The following is a 24,734-nucleotide window of genomic DNA, read 5'->3' on the forward strand; positions in this document are numbered from 1 at the left end:
GAGAAAAAAATGCGAAGTCTGAGGTGTAAAGTACAGTGTATATATCGCAAGATACGTTTTACCATCCGATAGTGTGACATCCTGTATTTTGACTCGCTTTCGAAGTTTTGAATGAACGAAATGTCTCATTGATGTATTTCAGCTAAATTTCACTCGGAATTGGTCCATCTTGAGCAGACTAACCAAATGGGAATGGCTAGCTAGGAAAATCAAGTACGTGGACCTAAGAACTTGATCTTGGATTGACTCTTTGGCCATGAAAATTGTCAAGGGAATATTTTGGACTAATATAGGCCAATCCTAGAATGGTTAAGGAACAATTTGGGTAATACCCTACGTTTGGATCACGAATGATTCCGTTTGACCTCGTGTGGGTTCCGAACGTCCCTAAATTATTTTCTAACGATCGTGTCCATCGGGACTAGTGATTGACCCTCACAATTAAATGACAACCAAAGTCGCCATGGCTCGAGTAATTCCTAAACGTGATATTAATCACGGGTCGATACGCGTAACTCCTAAAAACCGCCCGTTAGTTTGAGATACGCTGAAATTTCAATTGATTGAGATTGATCGCAAATCAAACTTCGAAATTAGACGTTGGACTTTTAGAGGTTTCAATAATTAAATTTTGGACGTTACCTCAAGCTGAGCATGATTACTTCGTTGTTTGCCCCAAAGGGTTCGGAAAAAATAAAATTAGGACTGGAAATGGGAAATGACCCATTTGCCCTTGGAAAATATCCATTTCTTCACTTTGGCCAAAGGGTATTTTGGTCATTCACCCCCTTGGCCGAAATTTGACTAGTCTTTGGTAAAGAAAATTACCAAATTGCCCTTCTTGCATTCAAGAGCAAAAATTGAAGTGCATTATTGGTGGACCCCACAAGACTCACTCTCTTCATTTTGCAAGACCAAAATATCTACCAAAAATTATCCTAACCTATTATCTTCAATTTTTTCATCTTCATCCTCATAATTGGTCTTCACTTTCTCTCACTACACTCCCTCTCTCTCTTTGGCCGAACACCCTTCACCACCACCATCACCGCGAGAATTTTACCAAGCCATCACCGACCGCCCTTGAATCACCAAAGCTAGCCACCACTGAAGCCGAGCTACCGCCGGATTGCCGTGGAACCTCCCTAGCGGAGAGAGGATTGCTGGAGCCGCCGCTTGGATCAAATTTTCTCTCAACTTTTCACCAAAGAAATTTGCTAGATTTTGAGGTAAGTAGTTTCTAAACTTGGATTAGGTTGCTAGGATGCTAAAGGATGTAGATTTGAGAAGGATTGGAAGAAAAACAAATTGTCGGTTTGCTCTATGAGATTGAGTTGGCCGAAAATGGAGAGAGAAGGGCGAGAGAGAAATTTGTGCTCTTGAGGTGAATAGTATACCATGATTGAATTTGGGTGGCCAAGATTGAAAGTAGCTTTATTTAGAATAATCGCACGGCTATGATTGAATCTTGCTTTACGACACTTTGATCGAACGGCTAGGATTAATTGTTGCTTTTGATGCTTTAATCATGTGGTGGAGATTAATTGTACGTTAGTGTAATTAAATCGTATGGTCCCGGAAAATTGCTACATTAGTATCATTTAATTGTGTGGTATGTATTAATTGTACATTAGTATAATTTTAATCGTACGGTATATATTAATTGCTACGTTAGCATAATTTTAATCGTATGGCGTAGATTAATTATTGCGGTAGCATAAAGTGATCATGTGATTCCGATTGGCCGATAGTTTGAGTGTGATTTAATCGGGCGGTCCCGATTGATTATTTATCTAACATGAGTGAATTACGTGGTCCCGATTGAATAATTCTTCAGTATAATTAAATCGAGTGGTCTCGATTGACCGGTTGGGAAAAATTAGAAAGATCGTGTGGTCCCAATCTTTTATCAGAGAAAATTAGTGAGATCGTGTGGTCTCGATCTGCTAATCGGAAAATTTAGCAAGATCGTGTGGTGAAGATTGATCGATCGGGAGGTTTTATGTGATCATGTGGTATCGGATGAGCGATCGAGGGATTATTAGCATTATATGGTCTTTATGAAGAATAATCAAGTGTGAGTGTGCAATTTCACCCTAAAGCATTATTACGCGGGATTTATATTTATAAGACCATATTTTACCCCGAGGCATTATGACGCGGGGCTCTGTTATTATTTTACCCCGAGGCGTTAAACGCGGGATAATAACTTGAGGCGTTATTACGCGAGTTATATCGACCCGAGGCGTTATTACGCAAGTCCGGACTATATAATGGCCTAAGTCGTTATTACCCGGGGTCTGTCCATTTATATCATAGCGTGATGCGTTAAACACGGGCTTCTGAGTAACGTGAAATTTTTATTAAGGTGTAGCAAGTTGGGAGAAAGAATGACGTTTATTCTGGAATTTATTCTGTGAATTATTGATCGAGGAAGAATTTGTTGGGAACTGCTCACCTAAGATGTGTCCGAAGGCACTATAGCACCCTAATATAGGATTAGGGACTTTCTTACTGAGATTTATTCTCACCCTGTCGTGGGTCATCTTTTTCATACCCTCCGCCTTGACAATGACCCGCCTCGGAGATTTGGAATCCCCCGAGACATGGAGACGATATTTACTGAGTATCCGGTTGGGGATGATAAGGTTTATTATATGCACGCTACCACTATCCGGGTGGACGTAGGAGAGCTTTATTGGAAGCCCCACACTTACTTAGCGTAGACGTACCACCATGGGGACATGCTAGCGGGACCTTTGAGGGGTTTTGATATCCCCTATGATCGAGTTGGGGAGTGGGACCCCACTCGGGCTGCCCCTCCGGACGGCGTGGTGGTGAACCCACCACGTTGCTGGTCCTATAGGCTTAGAGTTCGACCCGGAGGACCCGGTGCCGGAAGAGGATGGGGAGATCGTCAAGCCATTAGATGTGGAGCTACCACCCGAGATTGATGAGGAGATGGAGGAAGCTTTAGGGCCCGAGACCGATGATAGCGAGGATGGGGCCTAGTGTAGTTGGCCTCTTGACTTTCGTTGAGTGTTTTTATTTTAGAGGAATGCTAGGCTTCATCCACTAGATCTTTTTGTTATAGGTGGTCATAGGCTTGTACGGTGGCCTCTGAAGCTTTGGGTTTGACTTGTATAAAGGATATATGTATATGTATATAAGTTTGTTTTTACCGCCCCAATTCATCGTGTTCTTGTTTGTTCTTACACGAGGTTGATTTCTGCTTCCGCATGTGCATGTTATATATGTTGAGTTCGTATTTGTTGGCCTTTGGATCCCGGAGAACCGTACATAAGTGTGGCGAGAGAGGATGTTGGCGAGCTTGTAGGGTTCAGGTCGTGACAGATAGTGAGCAACAATTGGAGCATGTATATGTTGGCATACCATGTTGATCGCAAGTGAGAGATTCGGACGGGTGAGAGTAAGATATTGAAGAGCGCCAACAATGCTTTGAAAATGGGATGGATCAGCATAGGGTTTATCACCATTTTTTAGTGGTGGCTACTTGATAGCTATCGGAGTAGCAATCGGTTTACATTGCACCATTGATGCTCGATTCAAAAGATCCAGGGAATATTTTTGTTGTAAGATAAAGAGTCCATCGGTGGATTGATTGACCTCAATGCTCAAAAAATAATGAAGAGCCTCAAGGTCTTTCATGGAAGATACTTGACCAAGTGCCTGCACAAAATGGTTCAATAATTTCGAGGAATCACCAGTGAGAATTATATCATCCACGTAGAGTAATAGAATAATAATATAACCGTCATGACGATAGACAAATAATGATGGATCGGCACTACTGCAAAAAAATCCATACTCCATAAGAAAATCACTAAACTTGTCGAACCATGCCCTAGGAGCTTGTTTGATGCTGTAAAGTGCATGCTTGAATTAGCAAATGTGATCGGGATGAGTTGAATCTCGAAAGCCAAGTGGTTGTTCCATATAGATAGGAATATCGAGGTCGCCGTATAGAAAGGCGTTCTTGACATCTAATTGGCAAATATCCCAATTCTGAAAAATAGCAACAGACAAGACAAGGTGAATAGTGGCTTGTTTGACATCGGACTAAAGGTTTCCATGAAATCAACACCCTCCTCTTGATGAAATCCTTTTGCCACAAGTCGGGCTTTCAATCGATCAAGGGAACCACCTACATGTAGCTTTGCCTTGTACACCCATTTACATCCAACCACATTCATTGAGGGATGACAAGGAACAAGTTCTCATGTTTTGTTAATTCTAAGAGCATCCACTCCTCAAGCATAGCAACTATCCAACCGGGTGTTTTAAGGATGAATGGACGGTGCGTAGCTCCGGAGGGATAGATGATCTTGCTATATTGGCATACGTGGGGTTTGACTTCGAGATCCCGACCTTTGAATGTGTAACCATCGAATGCACTGAAGATGTGGAAGCTTCGAGCTGAGTCCGAACGACAAAGTCGCTCTCCGCCAGTTGTTGCACATGATTTGATGAACTATTTGAGTTTGGTTCTATCTCGAAAAATAGACGTGCACGTTCATTGGGAGAGTCAAGATTTGTTGATGAGTAACCATTTTGACCAACATATAGGTTGGATATGGGCATAGTCGAATGATCACCAGAGGCTTTTGTTTGTGGTGGACTTAGAGTTGAACTCCATTGCAATATCTCCCCCTCGGTCATAGCGGGAACCTAAGAAGAAGAGGCAAAAGGAAAGTAATGCTCATCAAAAATAACATGTCAAGCTATATAAATGCGACCAATAGATTGATGAAGGCAGCGATATCCTTTATGCTTTTCGATGTATCCCAAAAATACACACAGTAAAGAGTGCTTGTCAAATTTGTTCATCGCATAGTTGCTTAAGTATGGATAACAATGAGAACCAAACACTCGAAGCAATGAATAATCGGGATCCTTCTTGAATAAGATCGAGCATGGACTTCCGTTGCCCGGAGCAGTTGAAGGAAGCCGATTTATCAAATAATTTGTTGTTGTAAATGTTTCCACCCAATAGTTAAGCGGTATAGATGCCTCAAATAATGTAGCAAACCCCAATTCAATAATGTGTCGATGTTTTCTCTCAGCAATATCGTTTTAATCGGGTGTACCTGGACAAGAAAGTTGGTGTTGTATTCCGCGTTCACGAAGATGTGTAAGAAAATTATTGCTCGTGAATTCACCTTCTCCATTAGATTGGAAAATTTTAATTTTCTTATTAAGCTGATTCTCAACCAATTTCTGAAAAGATAGGAAAATCCCAAGGAAATCTTACTTTCACTTCAATGGATACGACCAACAATATTGAGAGAAATCGTCAATAAATACCACGTAATATCAAACAATTTGTTGTTGTAAATGTTTCCACCCAATAGTTAAGCGGTATAGATGCCTCAAATAATGTAGCAAACCCCAATTCAACAATGTGTCGATGTTTTCTCTCAGCAATATTGTTTTGCTCGGGTGTACCTGGACAAGAAAGTTGGTGTTGTATTCCGCATTCACGAAGATGTGTAAGAAAATTATTGCTCGTGAATTCACCTTCTCCATCAGATTGGAAAATTTTAATTTTCCTGTCAAGCTGATTCTCAACCAATTTCTGAAAGATAGGAAAATCCCAAGGAAATCTTACTTTCACTTCAATGGATACAGCCAACAATATCGAGAGAAATCATCAATAAATACCACGTAATATCGAAAATTTTACATAGAAGAAATTGGGCTTGGTCCCTAAATATCACAGTGTATTTTCCCCAATGGATGAGTACATCGATAATCAAATAAAGAAAATGGAAATCTTGAACTTTTACTAATCTGATAACTTGTACATAAAGTACCAATTGATTTATTTACTGAAATCAAATCATTAGATCGTAAAAGCTATAAAATACGACTATTTGGATGGCCCAATTGTCAATGCCAAGTGAGTTTATCGACAACCTTCTTTCTCCGAGAAAAGAATGACATAGGTTGCAGATCCTTATTTGTATATAATCCTTGATGATTAGTTCCTGTCGCCAGTATCTGGTGTGTCCTGGAGTCCTTGATAGAAAAACCAAAGGCATCAAACTCAAAATAGCAAGGATAATCTCTCGTCAATTGAGAGGCGGATAATAAATTTTTCTTTTTAGGAACAACTAGAACATTATTAAGTGAAAACCGACCGGTCTCATTACCAAATTGACCAATCCCAACATGAGTTATCGGCATTGATGCACCATTTCCAACTATCACATTATCATGGCCATGGTAAAGGACTACATTCACAAGATTACCTGGATTATCTGTCATTTGAGTATTAGCACTTGTGTCCGGATGCCATTCTTCGTCTTTTGAGTTTGAGATATGGAGAGCTGCCAGGCCATGAGGTATATCACCACTCTGATAACTGTTGTCGAAACGATACCAGCAATTTAATGCATCATGCCCCTTCTTCTTACAAATTTGACATATGAGATCTGACACTCCAAAGTTTGACTTTGGTGAAGTACCAGCAACTTTGGATTGCTGAGAAGCATAATATTTTCCTAAAAAATGCCGACCATTCTGGTTCATTTGAGAAAAGCCACGACCCCTAAAATTAATTGTGGGTCCTCTAACCCTTCCTCCGGGGCTATTTTTGTAGCCACTGTTACGTTGATATGAGATAAACGCCATTGAAATATTCAGGAGCATGATTTGGGTGCGTTTGTTTCGTAACTCATAACTTTGAAGTTGTGCAACCATTTCAGCATGAGATAGAAGAGGAGGCCCGAGCATAGTCATTTTAAACGACTCATAACTATCATCAAGTCCTTCAAGTAATCTGAAGACTTTATTAGCATCCGACACTAATTTACCAATGGAATGCAATTGATCGCAAATGGATTTAAGTTCGTGAAGATAAACAGACAAAGGCTTATTTTCTTTCCTAATGTGTTGGAGTTGTCTAAGAAGGTCAAGTTCACAAGTCACCGAGCTTTGTTTGGAGTAATCGATGAGAGTTCTCCACACTTCTGATGTTGTTTGGAGGCCAATGGCATGTCCGAGAACATCTTTCGAGAGTGTGCCCACAATCCAAGACTTCACAAGATGATCACTACGCACCCATGATGCATAGTATGGATTATTGACTTCAGTTCCATGATGCCCGAGTCTGCGGTGGTGCCTTTATCTCTCCTATAAGGAAACCAAGTAGGCCTTGACTTTCAATCGGAGATAATTCTTGTGTCTCCCAAAGTAAAAAGTTGTTTTCATTGAGTTTCAACATGACCAAATTTGCCGCATTAATGTTTGAAGGAAATGGAAATCTCGACATGATTGTATCGAGTTTTTTTTTTTTTTTTTTTTTTGCAAGAAGAAAAGATCAATGTGCCTTGCATGGCTTTGATACCATGAAGAAAACAAGAAATTGAGTCGTTGAAGCATAATTTTTCATTGATACTTTGTACAGTATAAATAGGGGTATTGTCACCTATAACTATGGTGGAAATGAAAGATAATGATATGATTTACACAATAACAAATCAGTAAAAGAAAACAACTTGATCTACATGATAAATGGAAAAAGATCTCCAAATGTTCAACTCGCGGATAGTTTGCTTGTACTATCTTCATGATTTGTAAAAAATTCTGCGTTGTGACCATTCTGATTTTTTTTTGCCTTTTGATTTATTACTTCAATAGCATCCACTTTCTTCATGTGAGTCTTCCATCTAGATCCCAAAAGAGAGAGATTCTCTCAATGGCCACCCATCCTCAATGAATTGGCCTCCAAGCTTCTGCTGTATATTCAATAAAAGTGGCCTTGAACCCGCACACAAAGTAAAAAACGTAAAGAGAAGAAGACTTCCCTCTTTCGGCCGTGTGTTACAATAAGTTGGCCCCCTCAAAACCGTGAGCAAGGTTATGCTTATATAGGCTTAGATTTGGGGTTTCTTTAAGAGCAAAATCTGTTATTTTCCTAATCCAGAGCCCAAGAGATATATTCAAATAAACTTGCTTAATTATCTAACATTTTTTGAACTTGGCATTAATTTATTGCAATTTTCAGCTATCTAATATGTGCAATAGGCTTGGCCAAATTTGTGTTCTTGTGGGCTCATTCGCACATTTCCAGGCTCGAATTAAGGCTTTCTCAAAATAATAGACATTTAATTAAAAGCCTTAATTATTTAAGTGGACTGATTTGAGCTCCAGATAGGCCCAATTGGCTTGTATGGAATTCGGCATACCCTCTATGCCTTAGTCGAAATTTTTAGCCTAAGTTTGGCCCAGTTGCTCGTCAAATTAAGCTCAATTGCTCTACCTTTGGCCTAAATGCATGATTGACAAAAAAAAATGAGATATGCAATGCATGAGAAAATTATTTTTTGTGAGAATTATGACTAATTTTCATTTTATGCTAAAAAAACAAAATTTTGGTAACAACGATGATACCAAGATCTCCCAAATCGGAGATTGGACACGCCGACACACACCGATTGAAGCTTCGGCACATGTACTACACGTGTGACACGTGAATAGCACGTGCCCATGCTTGATTTGAACCGGACCCCGGTCGGGTCAACCCGATTAGCGGGTCGAGTAACCCGGTCAACCCAATTATCGGGTCGGGTAACCCGATCAAGAGCAAAATCGGTTCGAGTAACCCGGTCAATGATCAAACCCAAAACTCGGAGTCGGTGGCTCACCGACAACATGAGTGAAGTTAGCTGCCACGTGGTGGCCTCGCATGAGCAACAACGGCCAAAGGTGGAGCCGTGTGGCGGCCTCCCAAGTGGCGGCCACCCCCTTTGACGGTAGATGATAACATTAGGATGAAATCATCATGCCACGCATGGGTCATGTGGGCGCGCATGAACGGTGGTTTCTTGCTTTGCTCCAAGTGTGGATCCACGAGCTGGCTCCATCGCCGCTCTAGACCGCGCATAGAGGCGCATGCGACATCCACCGGAAGCGTACCACCACTCGAAACACTCATATTGATGAGACAAACCCAAATATGTGATCAAAATCAAATTTCATCAAACATAATTTTCGAAAACTGGCAAAACTCGAAAGTTCTAAATATAGACGGTGGAAAGTTTCGATACCACATGTAAGCCACTAAAGACCTTATTACAGCAATCTCAAGATCAACATAGCTAGAATCTAAAAGCACAGTAATAATTTAAAGGAATTTGTGCACTCGAGTTGGAATTCATCGTTCTTGATGCGGAATAGCAACGATCTAAACCGAACATATTCTCCTCTATTACCCTCTATATCCCTAGCTTAATAAGATAGCCCCTTAATGACGCCAATCCGTATACATGTCTTATGTGAGGTTGCTATGAATTCGTTAGGGCTAGAGGAGGGACTTGAGCGTTATTTATAAAGTTTCCAGCCGGGCCTCTCTCATCACGTGCCGGGCTTAACTCGGCCTACACAATGCTAGGCCCATATTAGACTGCTTAAAAATCTTTATATCTTACCTTATTAGACTAATCCCATAAAGGGTAAATTAATTCCGTAAAATGATAAATTATAATCTCAATTAATATAAGCCACTATTAGGAAAACCTTACACTTCCATCTTTTGAAGCTCTATCTTCTCTTATATGGCCATAGTCCATACCATCGGGATTGGAACCGAACTACCTTGACTTTTCAGCAATCCAGTCTCAAGAGTTAAGGGCTCTTTAGGCCCATTTCTCATCGTTCTCGGAATTACCACTATTCTGCTGATTAGAATCGCTTCCCCACTAGTTCCAACATGATAAGTTAACCCCATTGGCCCACGTGTTTTCTTTAGTCCCCCTATGGCCCCGAGATTAGCTTTGTTCCCATGGATTGTCATCACTATGCATATGTCCCGGTTCATGAGTTTCAATATCCTATGAGTTTGGGCTCCATGCTAAATTCTTCACATCCTCGCCGCTATGTTTTATTTCCCCAGGATTTTCGCTGTGTTTTATATTAGCAAAATCCATCGCATCTATCGGATGCCGGACATGGTTAACTCAAAACGGCAAGATTTAGCCATCAAGATGACGGCAAGGGAGCCACGGGCTGAGCCATAGAGATCACGGGCGGTGAGGCAAAGGCAGAGGCAAGGGTCTTGGTCTAGTGGAGGGCAAGCTTCGCATTCGAGATCTCCGCTCATCATGGCTGAAGCAACCTCATGCCCATTTGTGGCTAGCGGTGAGGGAGCCGCGGGCTAAGCGGCCGAGATCGCGAGCAACGAGGGAGTTGTGGGCTGAGCTGCCAAGATCACGAATGGCGAGGGAGACGGAGAGGGCTCACACAAGAGGGGAAGAAGAAAGTGAGGGGTATTTAGGGAAAAGAAAAGGTGAGTGAAAAAAGAAATTCTTAAAAATTTGGAATATGGGTCCCATATGACACATGTCGGTCAATTAGTAGAGTGGCTTATAGATGAGTTGGCAAGGAAGGATTACCAAATATTTCCTCTAAGAAGGAAGGATTATTAAATTCTATTAACCAAAACTCCATTGCTAATAGAAAGTCTACTCAGATATGCCTGAAAATCTATTTGTTCATCTTCCGAATTTCCATATGGCTTGTCAAGTCAACTCAATTATTGTTATGTATCATCCAACTTCGCAACCTCACGGTAAAATTTATGAAATCTAACAGAGGATGAATATAATGCCCTTATCAATATCTCAAATCAAGGATGGGTTCTATTTAGTGCTTAATTGAAATGGGCTCCTGAATCGAACTAAGGGCCTTTTGTCAGGCCACTGTTCTCTTGTTTTATTCACTAAACCTTATGGAGTAAGACATGAATTTCTTAATAAGATAAATTCTTTTGATTCCATGATGTCATTCCTTTGGAAAACATCGCCACTTGTATGAACGAGGTGCTCTACCTAACCGAGCTATACCCTTGCGCTCGGACACGTATTTTATCATATTATGTGGATAATTTCTTATCAAGATGAATATTACATTATTCAACATATATCTTCTAGTTTGATTCGTGTTGATTAGGAGTAACATTTGATTGATAATTCATCGATGGGATGAATGAGTTCGTTTTGTTTCTCATTGTGATGATAAATGACCTACTTAACTCAGTAGTTAGAGTATATGAATTAAAAATTCGACCTATAGTAAAGATTATTTATCTTTATGGAAAACTTCAAAAATCTAAGCACCAACATATCAAAAGCTATTCTCACTTGTAATGGTCAGTGCATCTCCTCCAAATTCAAATGACACATGTGACTCCAATCTATGTCCATCTCTTTCTCCTCGCCCTTTCTTTCTAACTAGGGATAAGGACCTCACAAGTGTCATAGTTTTCATACATCGTTTATTTGAGTGACATATCTTTTTATTTGAAAACTTGAGTATCATGACTTCCAAAAAACATTTACCTAAGTTTCTTAACTTTCAACCGATCATCTAAGTGCCATAACTTTTAGAAAACGTTTATCCTAGTGTCGCAAATCTAACGTGGCATGGCTCTTGTGGTGAACATCAATCAAGTGATTAGCAAATATAGTTATGGCATCCAAGAAAGAGTCGTACGCAAGTTATCACTCAAATGATTGGAAAAAAAATTAATAAAAATTTCAAATAAGGGCGTGAAGTGGAGATTTTTCTCAAAAGATGGGTCAAAGTGAATCTTATATTAAATAAGGGCCTGAAGTGGAAAATTAGTCTCAAATAAAGGCTCAAACTCATCAATCACTCAAATCTACATATGATTAGGGGCATTTTTGTAAAAAATATATATCTTTTATGTTTTCTTTCTCTTTCACTTTCTTTCTTTTCTTTTTTTTCTTTTTATTTAAGGTTTATTTTATTTCATTTTTCTTCTTTCTTCCACATCCCGAGCTACTCCGAGACCTCCCTCTCCACCCTAGACGGCATCCTCTGTGCCCTCTCCAGCCTCGACCGCGACTTCCCCCTTCCCCCACAAGAGCACCTTCATGCGCTCATTACTCGCTTCTCTTGTCTCATCTGTCTCATCGAAACCCCGCATGTTATCGAGACGATGGTGATCAGTGGTTTTGTCCTTAACATTGGACAAGAAGGTAAAAGAAAAGGGAGGAAAGAAAACAAAAAGAAAAAGAGACAGAAATCACAAAAAAAAAAGTCTATTGGATGAAAATGCCCTTGGCATATTACGATTTGGTTGGTGGGTGATCTTGGGGCCTTAGTTAAGATTAAGTTTGCCACTTCAAGTACTTATTTGAGATTGAGTTTGTCACTTGAGAGCCTTATTCAAAATAAGATTTACTTTTGATCCTCTTTTGAGGAAATCCGTGAGCGTCATACAAAAGTCAAGACACTTGTGGTATTATTTTCCTCTTCTACTTTGTCACTCACTTGCACTCACTTAACATCACATCAGAGTCCCTGTCTCCACCCCTTGCCGCTATTGGTAACGTCGCCCAAACGTCACCTCCAATGCCTCTTGCCGCCGAGCCCCTTGGCCCGACTCATCGTTTCTCCTCTAATGATGTTCTTCACTGAGGGGATCGGGGTGAACCTTTTCTTATACCGGGTGCTCAGCGAATGGATCCACGAGAGGTTCTTGAAGAAATTAGTGAGACTTCAAAGAATAGAGAGAACTGTTCCTACTGTACTTAATAAAGCCAACAGCAGCATTTCAGTCATCAAAAACTTGATGTATGAAAATTACCAAAAAAGCCATAAATATATTACAATTGTGTCATTCAGTCTTAAACCCTTTTTTTTTTTTTTTGCTAATTGATTCCTAAATATTTTACATTTTTACTAATTCAATCCATCCGGCCAACTTTGGCTCCCTCATACCGACGTAGCGGCACTAATGCGATAATTTTTAATAGGATTTTGATATTTTATAAAAATGTTATTTTTTTAATTTTTTTCTTTCTTTCTTTTTTCTTCTCCTTCTTCCTCCGGTCGATCGCGGGATTGCTGATCGGCCAGAGTCAAGCGCCAACAAGTTCAACCTTGCCTAGCCATGGCAAGGTCGAGCCCAAAGGCAAGGTCGGCCTCGCTGGCAACATTCCGACCGCCCAACAACCTATAACGCTAGTCACTACTCCCACTGGGGAACCGGCCAGAGAAAGAAGAAAAAGAAAAAAATAACTTCAAATATATTAAAATAATAGTAAAAACTGCTCATATCAGTGCCTAATAAAAATCCATGAATGATATAAGAAGAGCCGACCTCTCCTGCTTTTGTTTTGCTTTTTACTTTCGTGGGTTTTGAAGACATGTTTCATCAACAAAAGCTCTCTATTGATTCTTGAACAATGAACGAGAAACTCGAATTCCATGAAGAACCGAATTTGGTATCCACAAAATCGCCATATGCGAGAAATTAAATGATCTAAAGTCTTGTATATAGATGTAAAACACCTAGAAGTTGAACTCCTACTATATACCTGATTGAGGCATACATGATTTTGATCCGCAGACGTCGAACAAAGATACAAGATCTTCCGATCCTCGTTTCTTATATGGTGTTATGAGTGCTTTTGAATAAGGAATGGAGATGTTGAAATATCTCATTTTCAAGTACTTTTTTTTTTTTTTGTCAAACATTTTCAAGTACTTAACTTTGAATTTTGATGACTATAAGACAGATTTTGTTGTTTTTAGGATAGTGATGCAAATGGTCCCCGAACTTCGTCTCAATGTGCAATGTAATCCCCGAGCTTTTAATTTGTTTAATGTGATCCCCGACCTTTATCTCAATGTGCAATATGATCAATAAACTTATAATTTGTTCAATGTGGTCCCTAAATTTTTTTGTACATATTCAATTTAGCCCCATAACTTTATGAAAATGTTCCAAGTAGTCCTTCTATTAATTCAAATTCGGTGACAACATTGAGCAATGGGAGCACATGAACAATTTAAAAGTTCATAAGTGACATTACACATTGGGCTAAAGTTCATTAATCACATTGAAAAAATTAAAAGTTCAAAGATCATATTGTATATTGAACCAAAGTTTCGAAACCATTTTAGAGAGTTACATGTTTCCCATCAGAATATAAAAGAATGATTTGAGAAATATTTTCGTAAAAAATGGCAACTAGGGTTGCTGTTCGAAATGGATCTATGATAAGATCGTTTATTTACAACGGAACGGTACATGAAATCAACATAAGCACTTGTATCATTCACAAAAATGAATAAACACGAACTATTTCTATTGTAAATATTTAAACAAAAATTATTATAGATAATGAAAATATTTTTCATTAACTAATTATTTCAAAATTATGTTATCAACGAGATAAATACAACACTCCAAAACCAGAAACTTCAAGGTTTCCCCACTAATTAAAAACCTCACCTAATGAACATTAATTCCCATGAGTGAGCAAGGCCTGCGCCTGCGTGCGAGAGAGAGAGAGAGAGAGAGAGAGAGAGTCCAGATTAAAAAGGCAAGTAGGAGCAAGATACTTTGGGATTGTTGGTAAAGTCAGCGCAGTCTAATATGTCAGAAAATCAGTTAACAATCAGTTCTTCTATGAGCCAGTTGACTTTGAGAAATACTACGAGCCTGCAATTTGACACACTTGGCTAGCTCTTTACAAGAAGAAAACACAAATGCCTAAGCTTCATTTCCGTACGACATCAGTAATATATTTCTGGTTATGCACACTCATTGCATCTAAGACCGAAAAAATGCTTCTGTCCAATCGGGTCAACCACCGCCAAACCGTATGCATCTTCCAATACACAAGGAGCGGCGTGCATTTCCTATCTGCAGGACCATTACTCTGTCACAGGAATCCTCAGGTATGGACATGCAGGCTTTGAACTTAAAAATTTATATCTGCTTACGAAGCTTTTGCCAGACTTCGACTTGAGATGCCATGCAACAATTTCAAAAAGCCATGGAAGCTCAACTTTCCATCCGTGTGTCTGATCCAATCGTGGAGTACAGCATACACAGGGACTGAACTGCTCACACCTAGTTCCTGCAACATGATAAAAGATGTCAGGTGATGACAATATCCTGATACAGATTTCTGGAGTATAAGAACATATCGTTTATATAGACAATCTGATCATGTACCGGATAAAAAGCATAGAGTTGCCCCCCTTTCACATGTCAACATACTCTAGCAGGAATCAGGCTAGAATATCATCTTAAAGTCCACATTTACATGGAAACAAGCAACTAAAAGAAACTAGATGTTAGACAATCATGGATATAAACATAAAGTTACCCAGTAACCCCATTACTGATAAGCTGCAGGAGCTACAGGCAATATTGTAGAAGGGCAAAAGGAGAAGACAACCAAAAGGTAAAAATAAGTACTGAAAACCATGCAAATCACAAAGTGTGCAGATAACACGGAAGAGCAGCAAAGAAATATAATGCATGTGTGCCTATATATAGTTGCCTAAATCTTGCAAAGTAGCTGAAAGTAGCAACATACCGAAGCCAACTCATCAATGACAATAGCCCGGTTTCCTTCTTTTTCAAAAATTTCATAGGCAGAACGAGCAAGTTGTTCCCATCTATCAAGAGCTTCAAGTTGATGGACGCTTAGAGTAGCTGCACAAAACTCTTCAAAATCCATCCTCCTATATTGAAGTGCACTAAGCTGTCCCAAGGTAAAGAAGAACAGTTCAACACTCAAGATCTACCGTTGACAAAAACAGAAAATGGTAAAACTTTCACAAAGCTCAATGATGAGGGCTATACTGATGTCAAGAAATCTGGGACACGAGATTCTTTCATAGCATCCGTTGCATTCCTCATCAAGGCCTGGCAAGACCAAAGAGTGTAAAACCACTATCTCATTAAAACCAGGGGGAAAAACAAGGCGATACCAACCATTTTAATGTTTTCAAATCCTATGGTACCGTTCTTGTTTGGTTCAAATAGAGCAAACTGCTCGTTCAGATAAAATAGCTCATCTCCAGTCAATGTTTTGGATAAAGCCTGTAACAACCACATGACCAAACTGTCAGTATAAACTAAGTATAATCTCTTCAATACAAGATTAAAGCATGCCTCAACATCCCTTCTTCTACATATTATCTCATTGTAGCTCCTCTTGCTTCTGTCCTAGATTCTCCTTCAGATTTGATGTCAAAGTCCATAAAATAAGCCATCTTTACACTACCCTTCCTTTAATCATCCTTTGCCACTTATAACTCGACAAACTAAATCTAACGTAATCTAACATACCCTAAACAATACAAATACTAAATAAAGGAAAACTAAGAGAAAAGGGAGCAAAAATTAGCCACAGAAGTTTGGATTCAACCCCAAGACTTTCATCTTGCTAGGAATGAACCCTCACTAGGCTAAGTCTCACTCCAACATTATTTATACCACACCAAGTTCCTTTCCTAGAAAATTTCTCCTAATCTAAACAACAAAATCTGTTGTAGCACACAATAGAACCAGCCGGGCGAAAGCAATTTAAAAGGCACAATTATATGGTTAGTCTGAGCAGAAGAATCGGGATCTTGTCCAGAAAAAACTCAACACATAGACGTGGCCAAGTTTTTCGATTTCCACTTCATTGTGAAGCAACAATAGATATGAAGTTACATTAAGTTCATAGCAACATGAACATCCTGCATGATAATAAGTTGCTCCACGTACCTAGAACCATGTCTAGAATTCTAATTAAATATGCCAGTTCATCCCTGGAACTATTTCCATTTCCAGAGCAGATGAATTCAGAGATGGCCAAGCTGCATTATTTTACATACCCTTAAAGCAGCTCTCCTGAGTGCGGTTGAACGCATATATGTTTTCATGAGTTTGAATATAAGAATATCAAGAGGCACTTTGATATCTTTATAATTCTTTATCCACGGATGGCCTGACAAAGAAAAATGTTAGAATTACTTCATTAAAAAACTAGCACCTTCATTGGCAGATGAAACTTACTTAGAGCTTGAGCAGCTGTCATCCTTTTCCTGGGATCTTTAATTAATAAGTGCTTCACGAAGTCTCTTGCCTCAGAGGATAGAGAAGGCCAAGGTTGTTCATCAAAACTTGGATCAGCTTTTAGAACAGCTCGAAAGATTCCGGACTCACTTCGGGCCCAAAAAGGACGACTGCCACAGAGCAGAATATATGCAATTACGCCTATGCTCCAGACATCTGCCTCGCTAGTGTAAGCTCTATGGAGAACTTCAGGAGCTACATAGTATGCACTACCAACAATATCATTTAGCCTTTCATCTGTATAACAATTAAACAATTCTCATCATTAGGTAATTTCCTGAGCCCTCAAACTGAGGCGCAAAAGCTGCCATAAACTAAAGGGTTATGCATACCTGGTCTCACAAAATCTGACAAACCAAAATCTATGGCCTTCAATGTTGAGCTTTCATCCTTCGATGAGAATAGAAAATTCTGCTCAAGCAATTAGGCACGCTTCCATGAGAATAGGTCAATCCAAATTAATTTGAGAAAGATGATGCAAAGCAGAAAAAGTATGGTTAACATTTCAAAAGCAATTCCTCCCTCTTTTGGTTTATTTCTCTTTTCCAAAGAAATGGAAATTGTTTAAGTTAAACATAAGATTTGGTCAGCAATCAGACATAGTACCTTTCCCTTGCTCAAACAATTTTTACATCAAACGCAATAGGATACAAATGAAGGAAAATGAACATTATTGCGAAAGAAGATAATTATGTGGAGGTAACTACGTGCAAGCACGAAACCGTTTTCAAAATTTATGTAACTTGATATCATGCAACTCGTAGTCGTGCATATGGACACAGAAACATCATTTCAGAACAAAAAAAAAAAAAAACCCATTCTACAAATGCCTTCAATTCAAGCGTTCAAGGAAAAAAAGTTGACAAAATGTGAGTCAACAAATTTCAAGTGCAGTTTCTAAAAGATCTTTCATATGATTTATCGACTTTACGACTCCTCCGAACTTTGGCATAAATGATCACATCAATCAAGGAAAAGGTAGAATTGGAATATAGTTGGATGTATTGCAATTTAGGCAACAATAATAAAGTAGATAGACCCATAAGAAGTTCATTTCCCAAGCTTCTTGAGGCTAAATTTTAATTAGGACACATAGTCCAAAAACTTTTGGGAAAGAAACAAACGCTACAGAGCAGGATTAGGAAGAGAGGTTGCTCTTTTGTAAAACAAAAATGAGACAACAAATTTAACACAAGAGAGGATCCTTTGTACTTATGAAACAACCGCGCAAAAAGAAAAGGAGAACATGACTACCTCGGGTTTCAAATCCCGATGCACCACGCCTTGCAGGTGGCAAAAAGCAACAACATTTAGTATTTGTATCAAAACAGCTTTTGCATCATCCTCCGAGTACTTCCCGCCCCTGATGAAATAAGACACCTAGAAAATGAGCCTCTGGCAATAGAAGAGTTCCATTTTTTATGGATTTTCCATCTACATAAATTCACCCATTATACAAGAAGCTAGCACAAAAGATTACCTCGAAAGTATTCTATCCAAGAGTTCCCCTCCTTCACATAACCTGAAAAATGCATGAAATCACCAAAGCTTTGAGTCACAGTATGCAAACATCCAAAAAAATTTACACTGCGAACATGATAATAAAGTAGAAATAGCTCAGATAAAGTCCAACATAGAGAGCTTACTCCATTACAATATAGACATTATCATGGTCTTCGCATGCGTCATAAAACTGCACTAGATTGTCATGTCCAGTCAAAGCTCTCAATATTTTGACCTCCCTTCTCACATCCTCAATAGCAATCGCTGTCGTCATCTACCGGAGAAAAAATATATATATATCAAGATCCATCAGAAAACAAAGAAACAGACGAGGAAAAAAAAAATCGGGTACTTAGCAAAATTTTCCTGCTTTAACCAAGTAAAGAAAACTAAAATAAGGCAAACTAGAAGAGGGAAAACTAGCAAATAGAAACATGGCACCAAAAAGATGTGCTTCACCAATCTCTTCCAAGTAAAACCAAATCCTCCAGAGTCTAGAGCATACAGTGAATCAGGAGAAATACCAAACTAGACATGCATTTCTTTGCGATTTTATCACCATAATTATTGTCTCCTTCCTTTTCCATTATCAATGAAACCTATTCTCGAAGATAAATGGATAACTGAAAAGATATTTTTTCATTGACAGAAAGAGGCAATGAGTAGGCGACCTCTCAGAGCAGCAAAGGATGGACCCAAAAGGCTATCTCTAAGTCCTATGGGGTGAAGTTGCATGCACAACTCCGTGTTTTAATTGAAGAAATTTTTGTAGTGACTTGGTTGGCGCTACCGCTTTCTTTGTAACATAACGCTCTCTGTCAATCAATAAACAACAAGAACCTACAGAAATTAGCGTAAACACACTGTAAGTGATAGTTCATTGCTAAGTTCATGAATCAGGCCATTAGTTTCACCAATCGAACTACTTCCATCTGAATTTGAGAACCGGCTAATTTATTTAGGCTTCCATTGTCACACACACACACACACAAAAAAAAAAAAACAAGAGCAACACCAGTATGAAGATTATTGTCTTCATACACACTTCAAAGTGACAGAATTTCAGAAGAAAGAAATCAAACAGGAGACACTGTTGTTGTAGTTGTGGAGGCAGCAGTAAAGATGATCAAGGTCATTTTTGTTGTTCCAGATCTATGTTCTTCCAGTATAGTTGAATATGTATGTTGAAGTCCAATAGTAAAATTATAGATTATAGATAGAACTGCTTGTCCAACTTTATGCAATCTAAAGTGACATCCAATGTTATCAACAAAATTATATGCTATGCAAATGACCTGGTGGAGGTGTTAATAAAAAAGGGCAAGGACCACGCTTGGGCTGAGAGTTTGCATTCTTTATTCTGAACTTCTAGTTTGTCTTGCTTAACTTCATTTGACATCGCAACTAGCATTATAATATGATAAATTCACCAATAAGAAAGCAACTCAAAATGGAATACAACTTTCGACCAAAAAAATGGAATACCACCAATGCCACTGAAATGCTTGAAGACAAAAAGCCCAAAAAAGGAAACCCAGATAAGTCCCTCAGTAGGCTTGGACATCACCTCCAATATTACAAACCGAAATAAAAGATTAAAATCACCAAAGCACTAATGTGTCTCCACTTGTCAGTAGTTGGCGGTTGAATTGCCTCTATTCTGCAAATCAACTACCCACGACGACATAATGCTCATCTATCCTAGGCGATTTAAGACAATACAATGAAACTCAAAAGCACCACATGAGAAATAATTAGTCGTCATACCCGTAGGCAATACAACATACACTCGAGATCCTCTGAATTGGCAGGGCCAGACATGATTCTTCACCTTCTCTCAAAAGACCCATTTCACATCGTATTGGTTAAAGTTTCAAGAAATCATACAAGAGGTATTCTTTAGCAACTATAGGGAATCACGGACGACATGACCCCCACAAAAGACAGCACAAGGAAAATGAATTCCAAGCTCAACGAAACATTACTTATCCAGCGTCTATACTAACTTTTGAACTCACAAAAACCTCAATACACATAGAGGGGAACAAAGGAGAAGATCAAAACCTTGGCTTTTGGTATGACTTTCACAGCAACCTGTTGACCCTTAAGTTCACCCTTCTTGGACCTTGCGTAGCAAGTATACCCAAAATGCCCTCTCCCAACCTCGTCCCCAAGCTCAAACTTGCTCCCGAAGTTCTTCGAGAACCCGAAGCTCTTGTCGAGCCCGGTCACCCGCCCCTCGGCCCCCACCTCGCTCCCTTCCGGGATCGCCGCCTCGTTCGGCTTCACCGTCCCTCCGCGCCGCAGCGCGAGCGCGGCCTTAATGTGCTTCGCCGGCGACGGCGGGGGGAACGGCCGCTTGAAGAACCGCTTGGGCGTGGAATTCGCGCTAGCGTTGGCCGGAGATCGCGCCGGAGACTTCTTCGAGAAGAAGTAGTGCCCCGGGCTAGGGCTGTAGAACGGGAAGAAGGGCGACTTCCTCCCGTTCTCGTCGCCTTCCTTCTTGTCACCCCCGGACTCCTCCTTAGGGACGTGGTTGCCGGGGTCGCCGCCATTGACGGAGCTCGAATTAGGGTTCCGCTCGTCCTTGGACGGGACCACGCCATTAGCGACGGCGATTCCCCTTTGCCCGGATGTGGGAGAGGAGAGATCGGTTTGGGAAGTAGGCTTCGAAGTGCAGAGTCCCATCCTCCTCCTCCTCCTCCTCCTCCTCCTCCTCCTCCGCCTTCTTCCCTCTCCCCGAACAACGGAAATGCAGAGACGATTCGGAAACAGTGGCTAAAGCATTGCGGATGAGAATTTGAATTCGGAGGCGTAGCTGGAGCTCGTCTTCTTCGAGAAAACCAAATAATTAAAAAAAAACAAGGTTTTAGAGAGAGAGAGAGAGAGAGAGTGCGTGTATGATCTGCAGAAGGAGATAAAAAGACGGTGATCGAGCCGCTTTTTGCTTTTCCGGGTTTGTCCCGATTTCCAGCCAATTATAATATGAGATAATTCGTAATCGTTGAGCTATTTTTTTTATAAAAAAAAATTAAATTAAAGTCAAGTAATCAATTAATAAATAAATTCTACCAAAAAATAATAATTAATAAATAAAGAGAGGGGAAAAAGATAATAAAAAGGCTGACTCAAATGGGGCGGGCGACGGGAACGTGCGTGGTCCTGCCGCGTGATAGCAGCGTGTGCAGCAAGGGATGTTTTTATTCATTTCTGTTGAGATAATGTCATCTCACTTTCACTTTCATACCTATTTTCTCAACAACAAAAAAAACATATATATATATTTTTTTTTTATGATTGTAAAATTTATAGTATGAATTTACGTGTCGATATATATATTTCCGTGTGTTGCGAAAAGGGCAGTTCGGTTTTTTTTTAGTCGGGAAGAAGGCGAGATCGGCAAGTAAGGTCCAAGAAAACGGGAGTCCGGTTTGGACGGTTAGATTGCTTGTTAAACATTCGGATATTAGTACCGCTCGTTCGCGAAACCGGATGGACTCACGGTGAAAATCAAATCTCACTCGTGTTTACCGGCATGAATAAAATTCGAGAATATGATTTTATGAAGGCAAAACTCCAATGACACTATCTCATTGACTTTTATTTTTATTTTTATTTTTATTTTTGTCGAAATGAAAATCTTCTTTCCATAAGAAAAAAGAGTCCATAATTTCGGGAGAAAGATGCAAATCTCACAAACCAAGTAAAATAAGTGAATCAACTTGGTACGACTTGGAGGGACTAGTCCATTCCACAAAGACGGATCCGATAGCATCAAGGCTCAAACGGCTGCCAATCACCAAATCTCATATCATTATCAATGATGAGCATACGCAAAAATATTCCTCTTTAACAATTGCGGCAACACGCGCCTAGGTTCGGCGTCCTAGTACTGTCACCATATAAACACCACAACAACACAAAATAGGTTAAACGAACATATAAAATGTTTTGTAAATCCCAAATTTATCTCTAGATCAAGATAGAAGAACACTCAAATCTAGATCTAGCTTTAGATCGAGAGAGAAATGCTACAAAAAGATAGCAGTTGATCATAAAATCAATTCCAGATCAGCCGACTACTAAAAACATAGGAAGTGCAATCATTTTCTTGTTTCTATAATTCGGCTACCTATCATAATTAGTCGGTTACCTAAAGGAAAACTAGCACGATCCCTCAACCCTCAACTGCCGGGGCAACGTGGAAAGAACGAGAATGTCTTTATTTGTGGGACAATCCCAAAATGGATTGGGCGTAAAATCTGAAAACAGACCAAATGTATGATACAAGCAAAAGGAATTAGGCAACATCAAAATGATTTTGCTGGCGACATTATAGTCTTATTATCCTTCGTATCATCGCCAATTTCCTAATAAAATATAATAAAAACAGTAAAATGGATCTCAACATTTACGTAGATGAGATTAGGGGTGAGCAAGACAGATCAGACCGAGCCGACCAGTGGCGTTCGATTTCTGAGGGCACCGGTCTGGTTCCTAATTCCTAAAAGTGAAATCGGGGATCGGGCGATCCAGTGACCGGTTCTAAGGGGAAGTCGGACCACCCAACCGGACTAATTATTATTTTTATTTGTTTTATTTATTTTTTTAAATGTAGACCTAATACTTAGTATTGTGTTGTGTCCCCTTCGATACATTATTTAACTATTCATAAACATTCCTTGGTCACTTCCGGTTGTCTTTCCACTTCTTTATTTTCATTTCTTTGTAACATGTACTTCTTTGCGCAACACTTTTTCTTTTTCTTTTTTTCGAGGTTATAACTTCTTTATATGGTGTCTTCTTTATAACGCAAAAAAAGAATGTTTAAATTCTCTATTTTTCAAGTGTTGTAGATTGTAACAGCAGTAGAAGTCTATTTTCGAGGATTAGGTAGAGTATAAATACGGTTACTATTGAAATGCAAGTTTTGCACGAAACATCACATATAAACATTCCGCGCTAAGTACAAACTTGTACGGTTGTTCTTGATCTTTCGGTGATAACATGCGCGTTAGGGTCTAAAGTCAAACAGCAAATTTCCAAAAGCAAAGGGGAAATATCAATGTTAAATACATAAGATGGTTTTATTGTTTGGACTTTTTTTTTGTCAGAATATTATTTGGACTGCTGCACCCCCCCCTTCTCTGGGTTAGAAAATTTACTAAAAAGGAAGCTGTTTCAAATTTCAAAATTCTGAGAGAAAATTCCAAAAAAAATCCCAAGTACACTCATTTTCTCAAATAAGGATATAAAGTGAACATTATTTTAAATAAGGACTTGAATTGCCCCGATTGTGTAGAAGAAGGGCCTGAAGTGCATATTATTTTAAAAAGGGCCTGAAGTGACTATATTAGTCTCAAAAAAGGGCCTGAGTCATTTTAGTTAGGGACATTTTATTCATTTATTATTTTATTTTATTTTTCCCTTTTTCTATTTTTCAAGAAATTTTGAATTTTTTTTAAAGAACAACACAAGCGGGAGGTCAGTCCCCCCGCTTGTGTTCTTTTTTAAAAAAAATTCTGTTTTTGCTTTTTTGTTTTAATTTAATTTAATTTAATAAAAAATGAGGTTAAATTTATATTTTTACAAAAATGCCCTCGACCGGCCGGCGAGGTCAAACCCTTATTTGAAACAATCATAACCACTTCAGGTCCTTCTTTGAGATAATGATGGCACTCCAGGCCCTTATTTCAAACAAAGTCCACTTCAAGTTCTTATTTAAAAAAATGAGTACATTTGGAGTTCGTCTTTGAAATTTTCCCAAATCCTGGGGATGGGTTTATATATTTCTTTTCATGGCTAGAAAAAAAGTACATAAAACTTTTCCTAAATATGCCAAAAAAAAAAAAAAAGAGAGATCTTCCATAAAGAACTCGAGTAAAATATCAATTTTGCATTGCATAAAAAGGAGAGAGGAGCGGAGAGATCACAAGAGATAGATAAAGGGCGTTAATGAATGGATAGAGGGAAGGTATCACATTTATTGTCAATCCCATGATAGCGACATTTGACCGTCTCCCATTAAATGCCAATCTTTACTTACTTGCAACCTCCCACCTAAAATTGTTACCAAAAAAAAAAAAAAAGCAGCATTTATCGACCCTTTTTCATCGGACCCCAGGTATAATGCTATGCAACCAAACACATGCACGATGGCCAATCTCAATTAACCTCTGTTGATCACTAATTTAACCGGAAACTTTGTTGGGTGGTCCCACCAAGGGCGTAGAGAACGGCATGTGTTCGTATTTTCGTGGTCGATTTGACAATTTTCTTTTTTGCAAAAAAAAAATCTTAAATCTTTTATTGTAAT

General features: G+C 39.1%; 1 protein-coding gene and 1 long non-coding RNA gene across 2 annotated transcripts in view; both read right to left on the minus strand.

Moving 5' to 3' along the window:
- Window positions 1–9,712, minus strand: part of LOC125312835 — a 31,684-nt gene extending 21,972 nt beyond the window's left edge. The window contains exons 1-3 of the long non-coding RNA XR_007196891.1: window positions 9,548–9,712; window positions 7,729–7,733; window positions 897–899 (exon numbers count right to left, since the gene is read on the minus strand). This is a non-coding gene — a long non-coding RNA (uncharacterized LOC125312835). The remainder of the gene's footprint in view (window positions 1–896; window positions 900–7,728; window positions 7,734–9,547) is intronic.
- A 4,692-nt stretch (window positions 9,713–14,404) lies between these two features.
- Window positions 14,405–21,291, minus strand: LOC115746965 (CDPK-related kinase 5). The gene is made up of 11 exons (XM_030682966.2): window positions 20,483–21,291; window positions 18,562–18,692; window positions 18,396–18,437; window positions 18,170–18,278; window positions 17,248–17,326; window positions 16,856–17,152; window positions 16,675–16,787; window positions 15,785–15,892; window positions 15,653–15,715; window positions 15,384–15,551; window positions 14,405–14,918 (listed from the first exon to the last, which is right to left on the minus strand). The coding sequence occupies exons 1-11, from the start codon at window positions 21,104–21,106 to the stop codon at window positions 14,778–14,780; spliced, it is 1,875 nt and encodes a 624-aa protein (XP_030538826.1). The 5' UTR covers window positions 21,107–21,291; the 3' UTR covers window positions 14,405–14,777.
- Window positions 21,292–24,734: the final 3,443 nt, after the last annotated feature.

Source organism: Rhodamnia argentea, chromosome 11 (assembly GCF_020921035.1).
Source record: "Rhodamnia argentea isolate NSW1041297 chromosome 11, ASM2092103v1, whole genome shotgun sequence".
Classification (NCBI taxonomy): domain Eukaryota; kingdom Viridiplantae; phylum Streptophyta; class Magnoliopsida; order Myrtales; family Myrtaceae; genus Rhodamnia; species Rhodamnia argentea.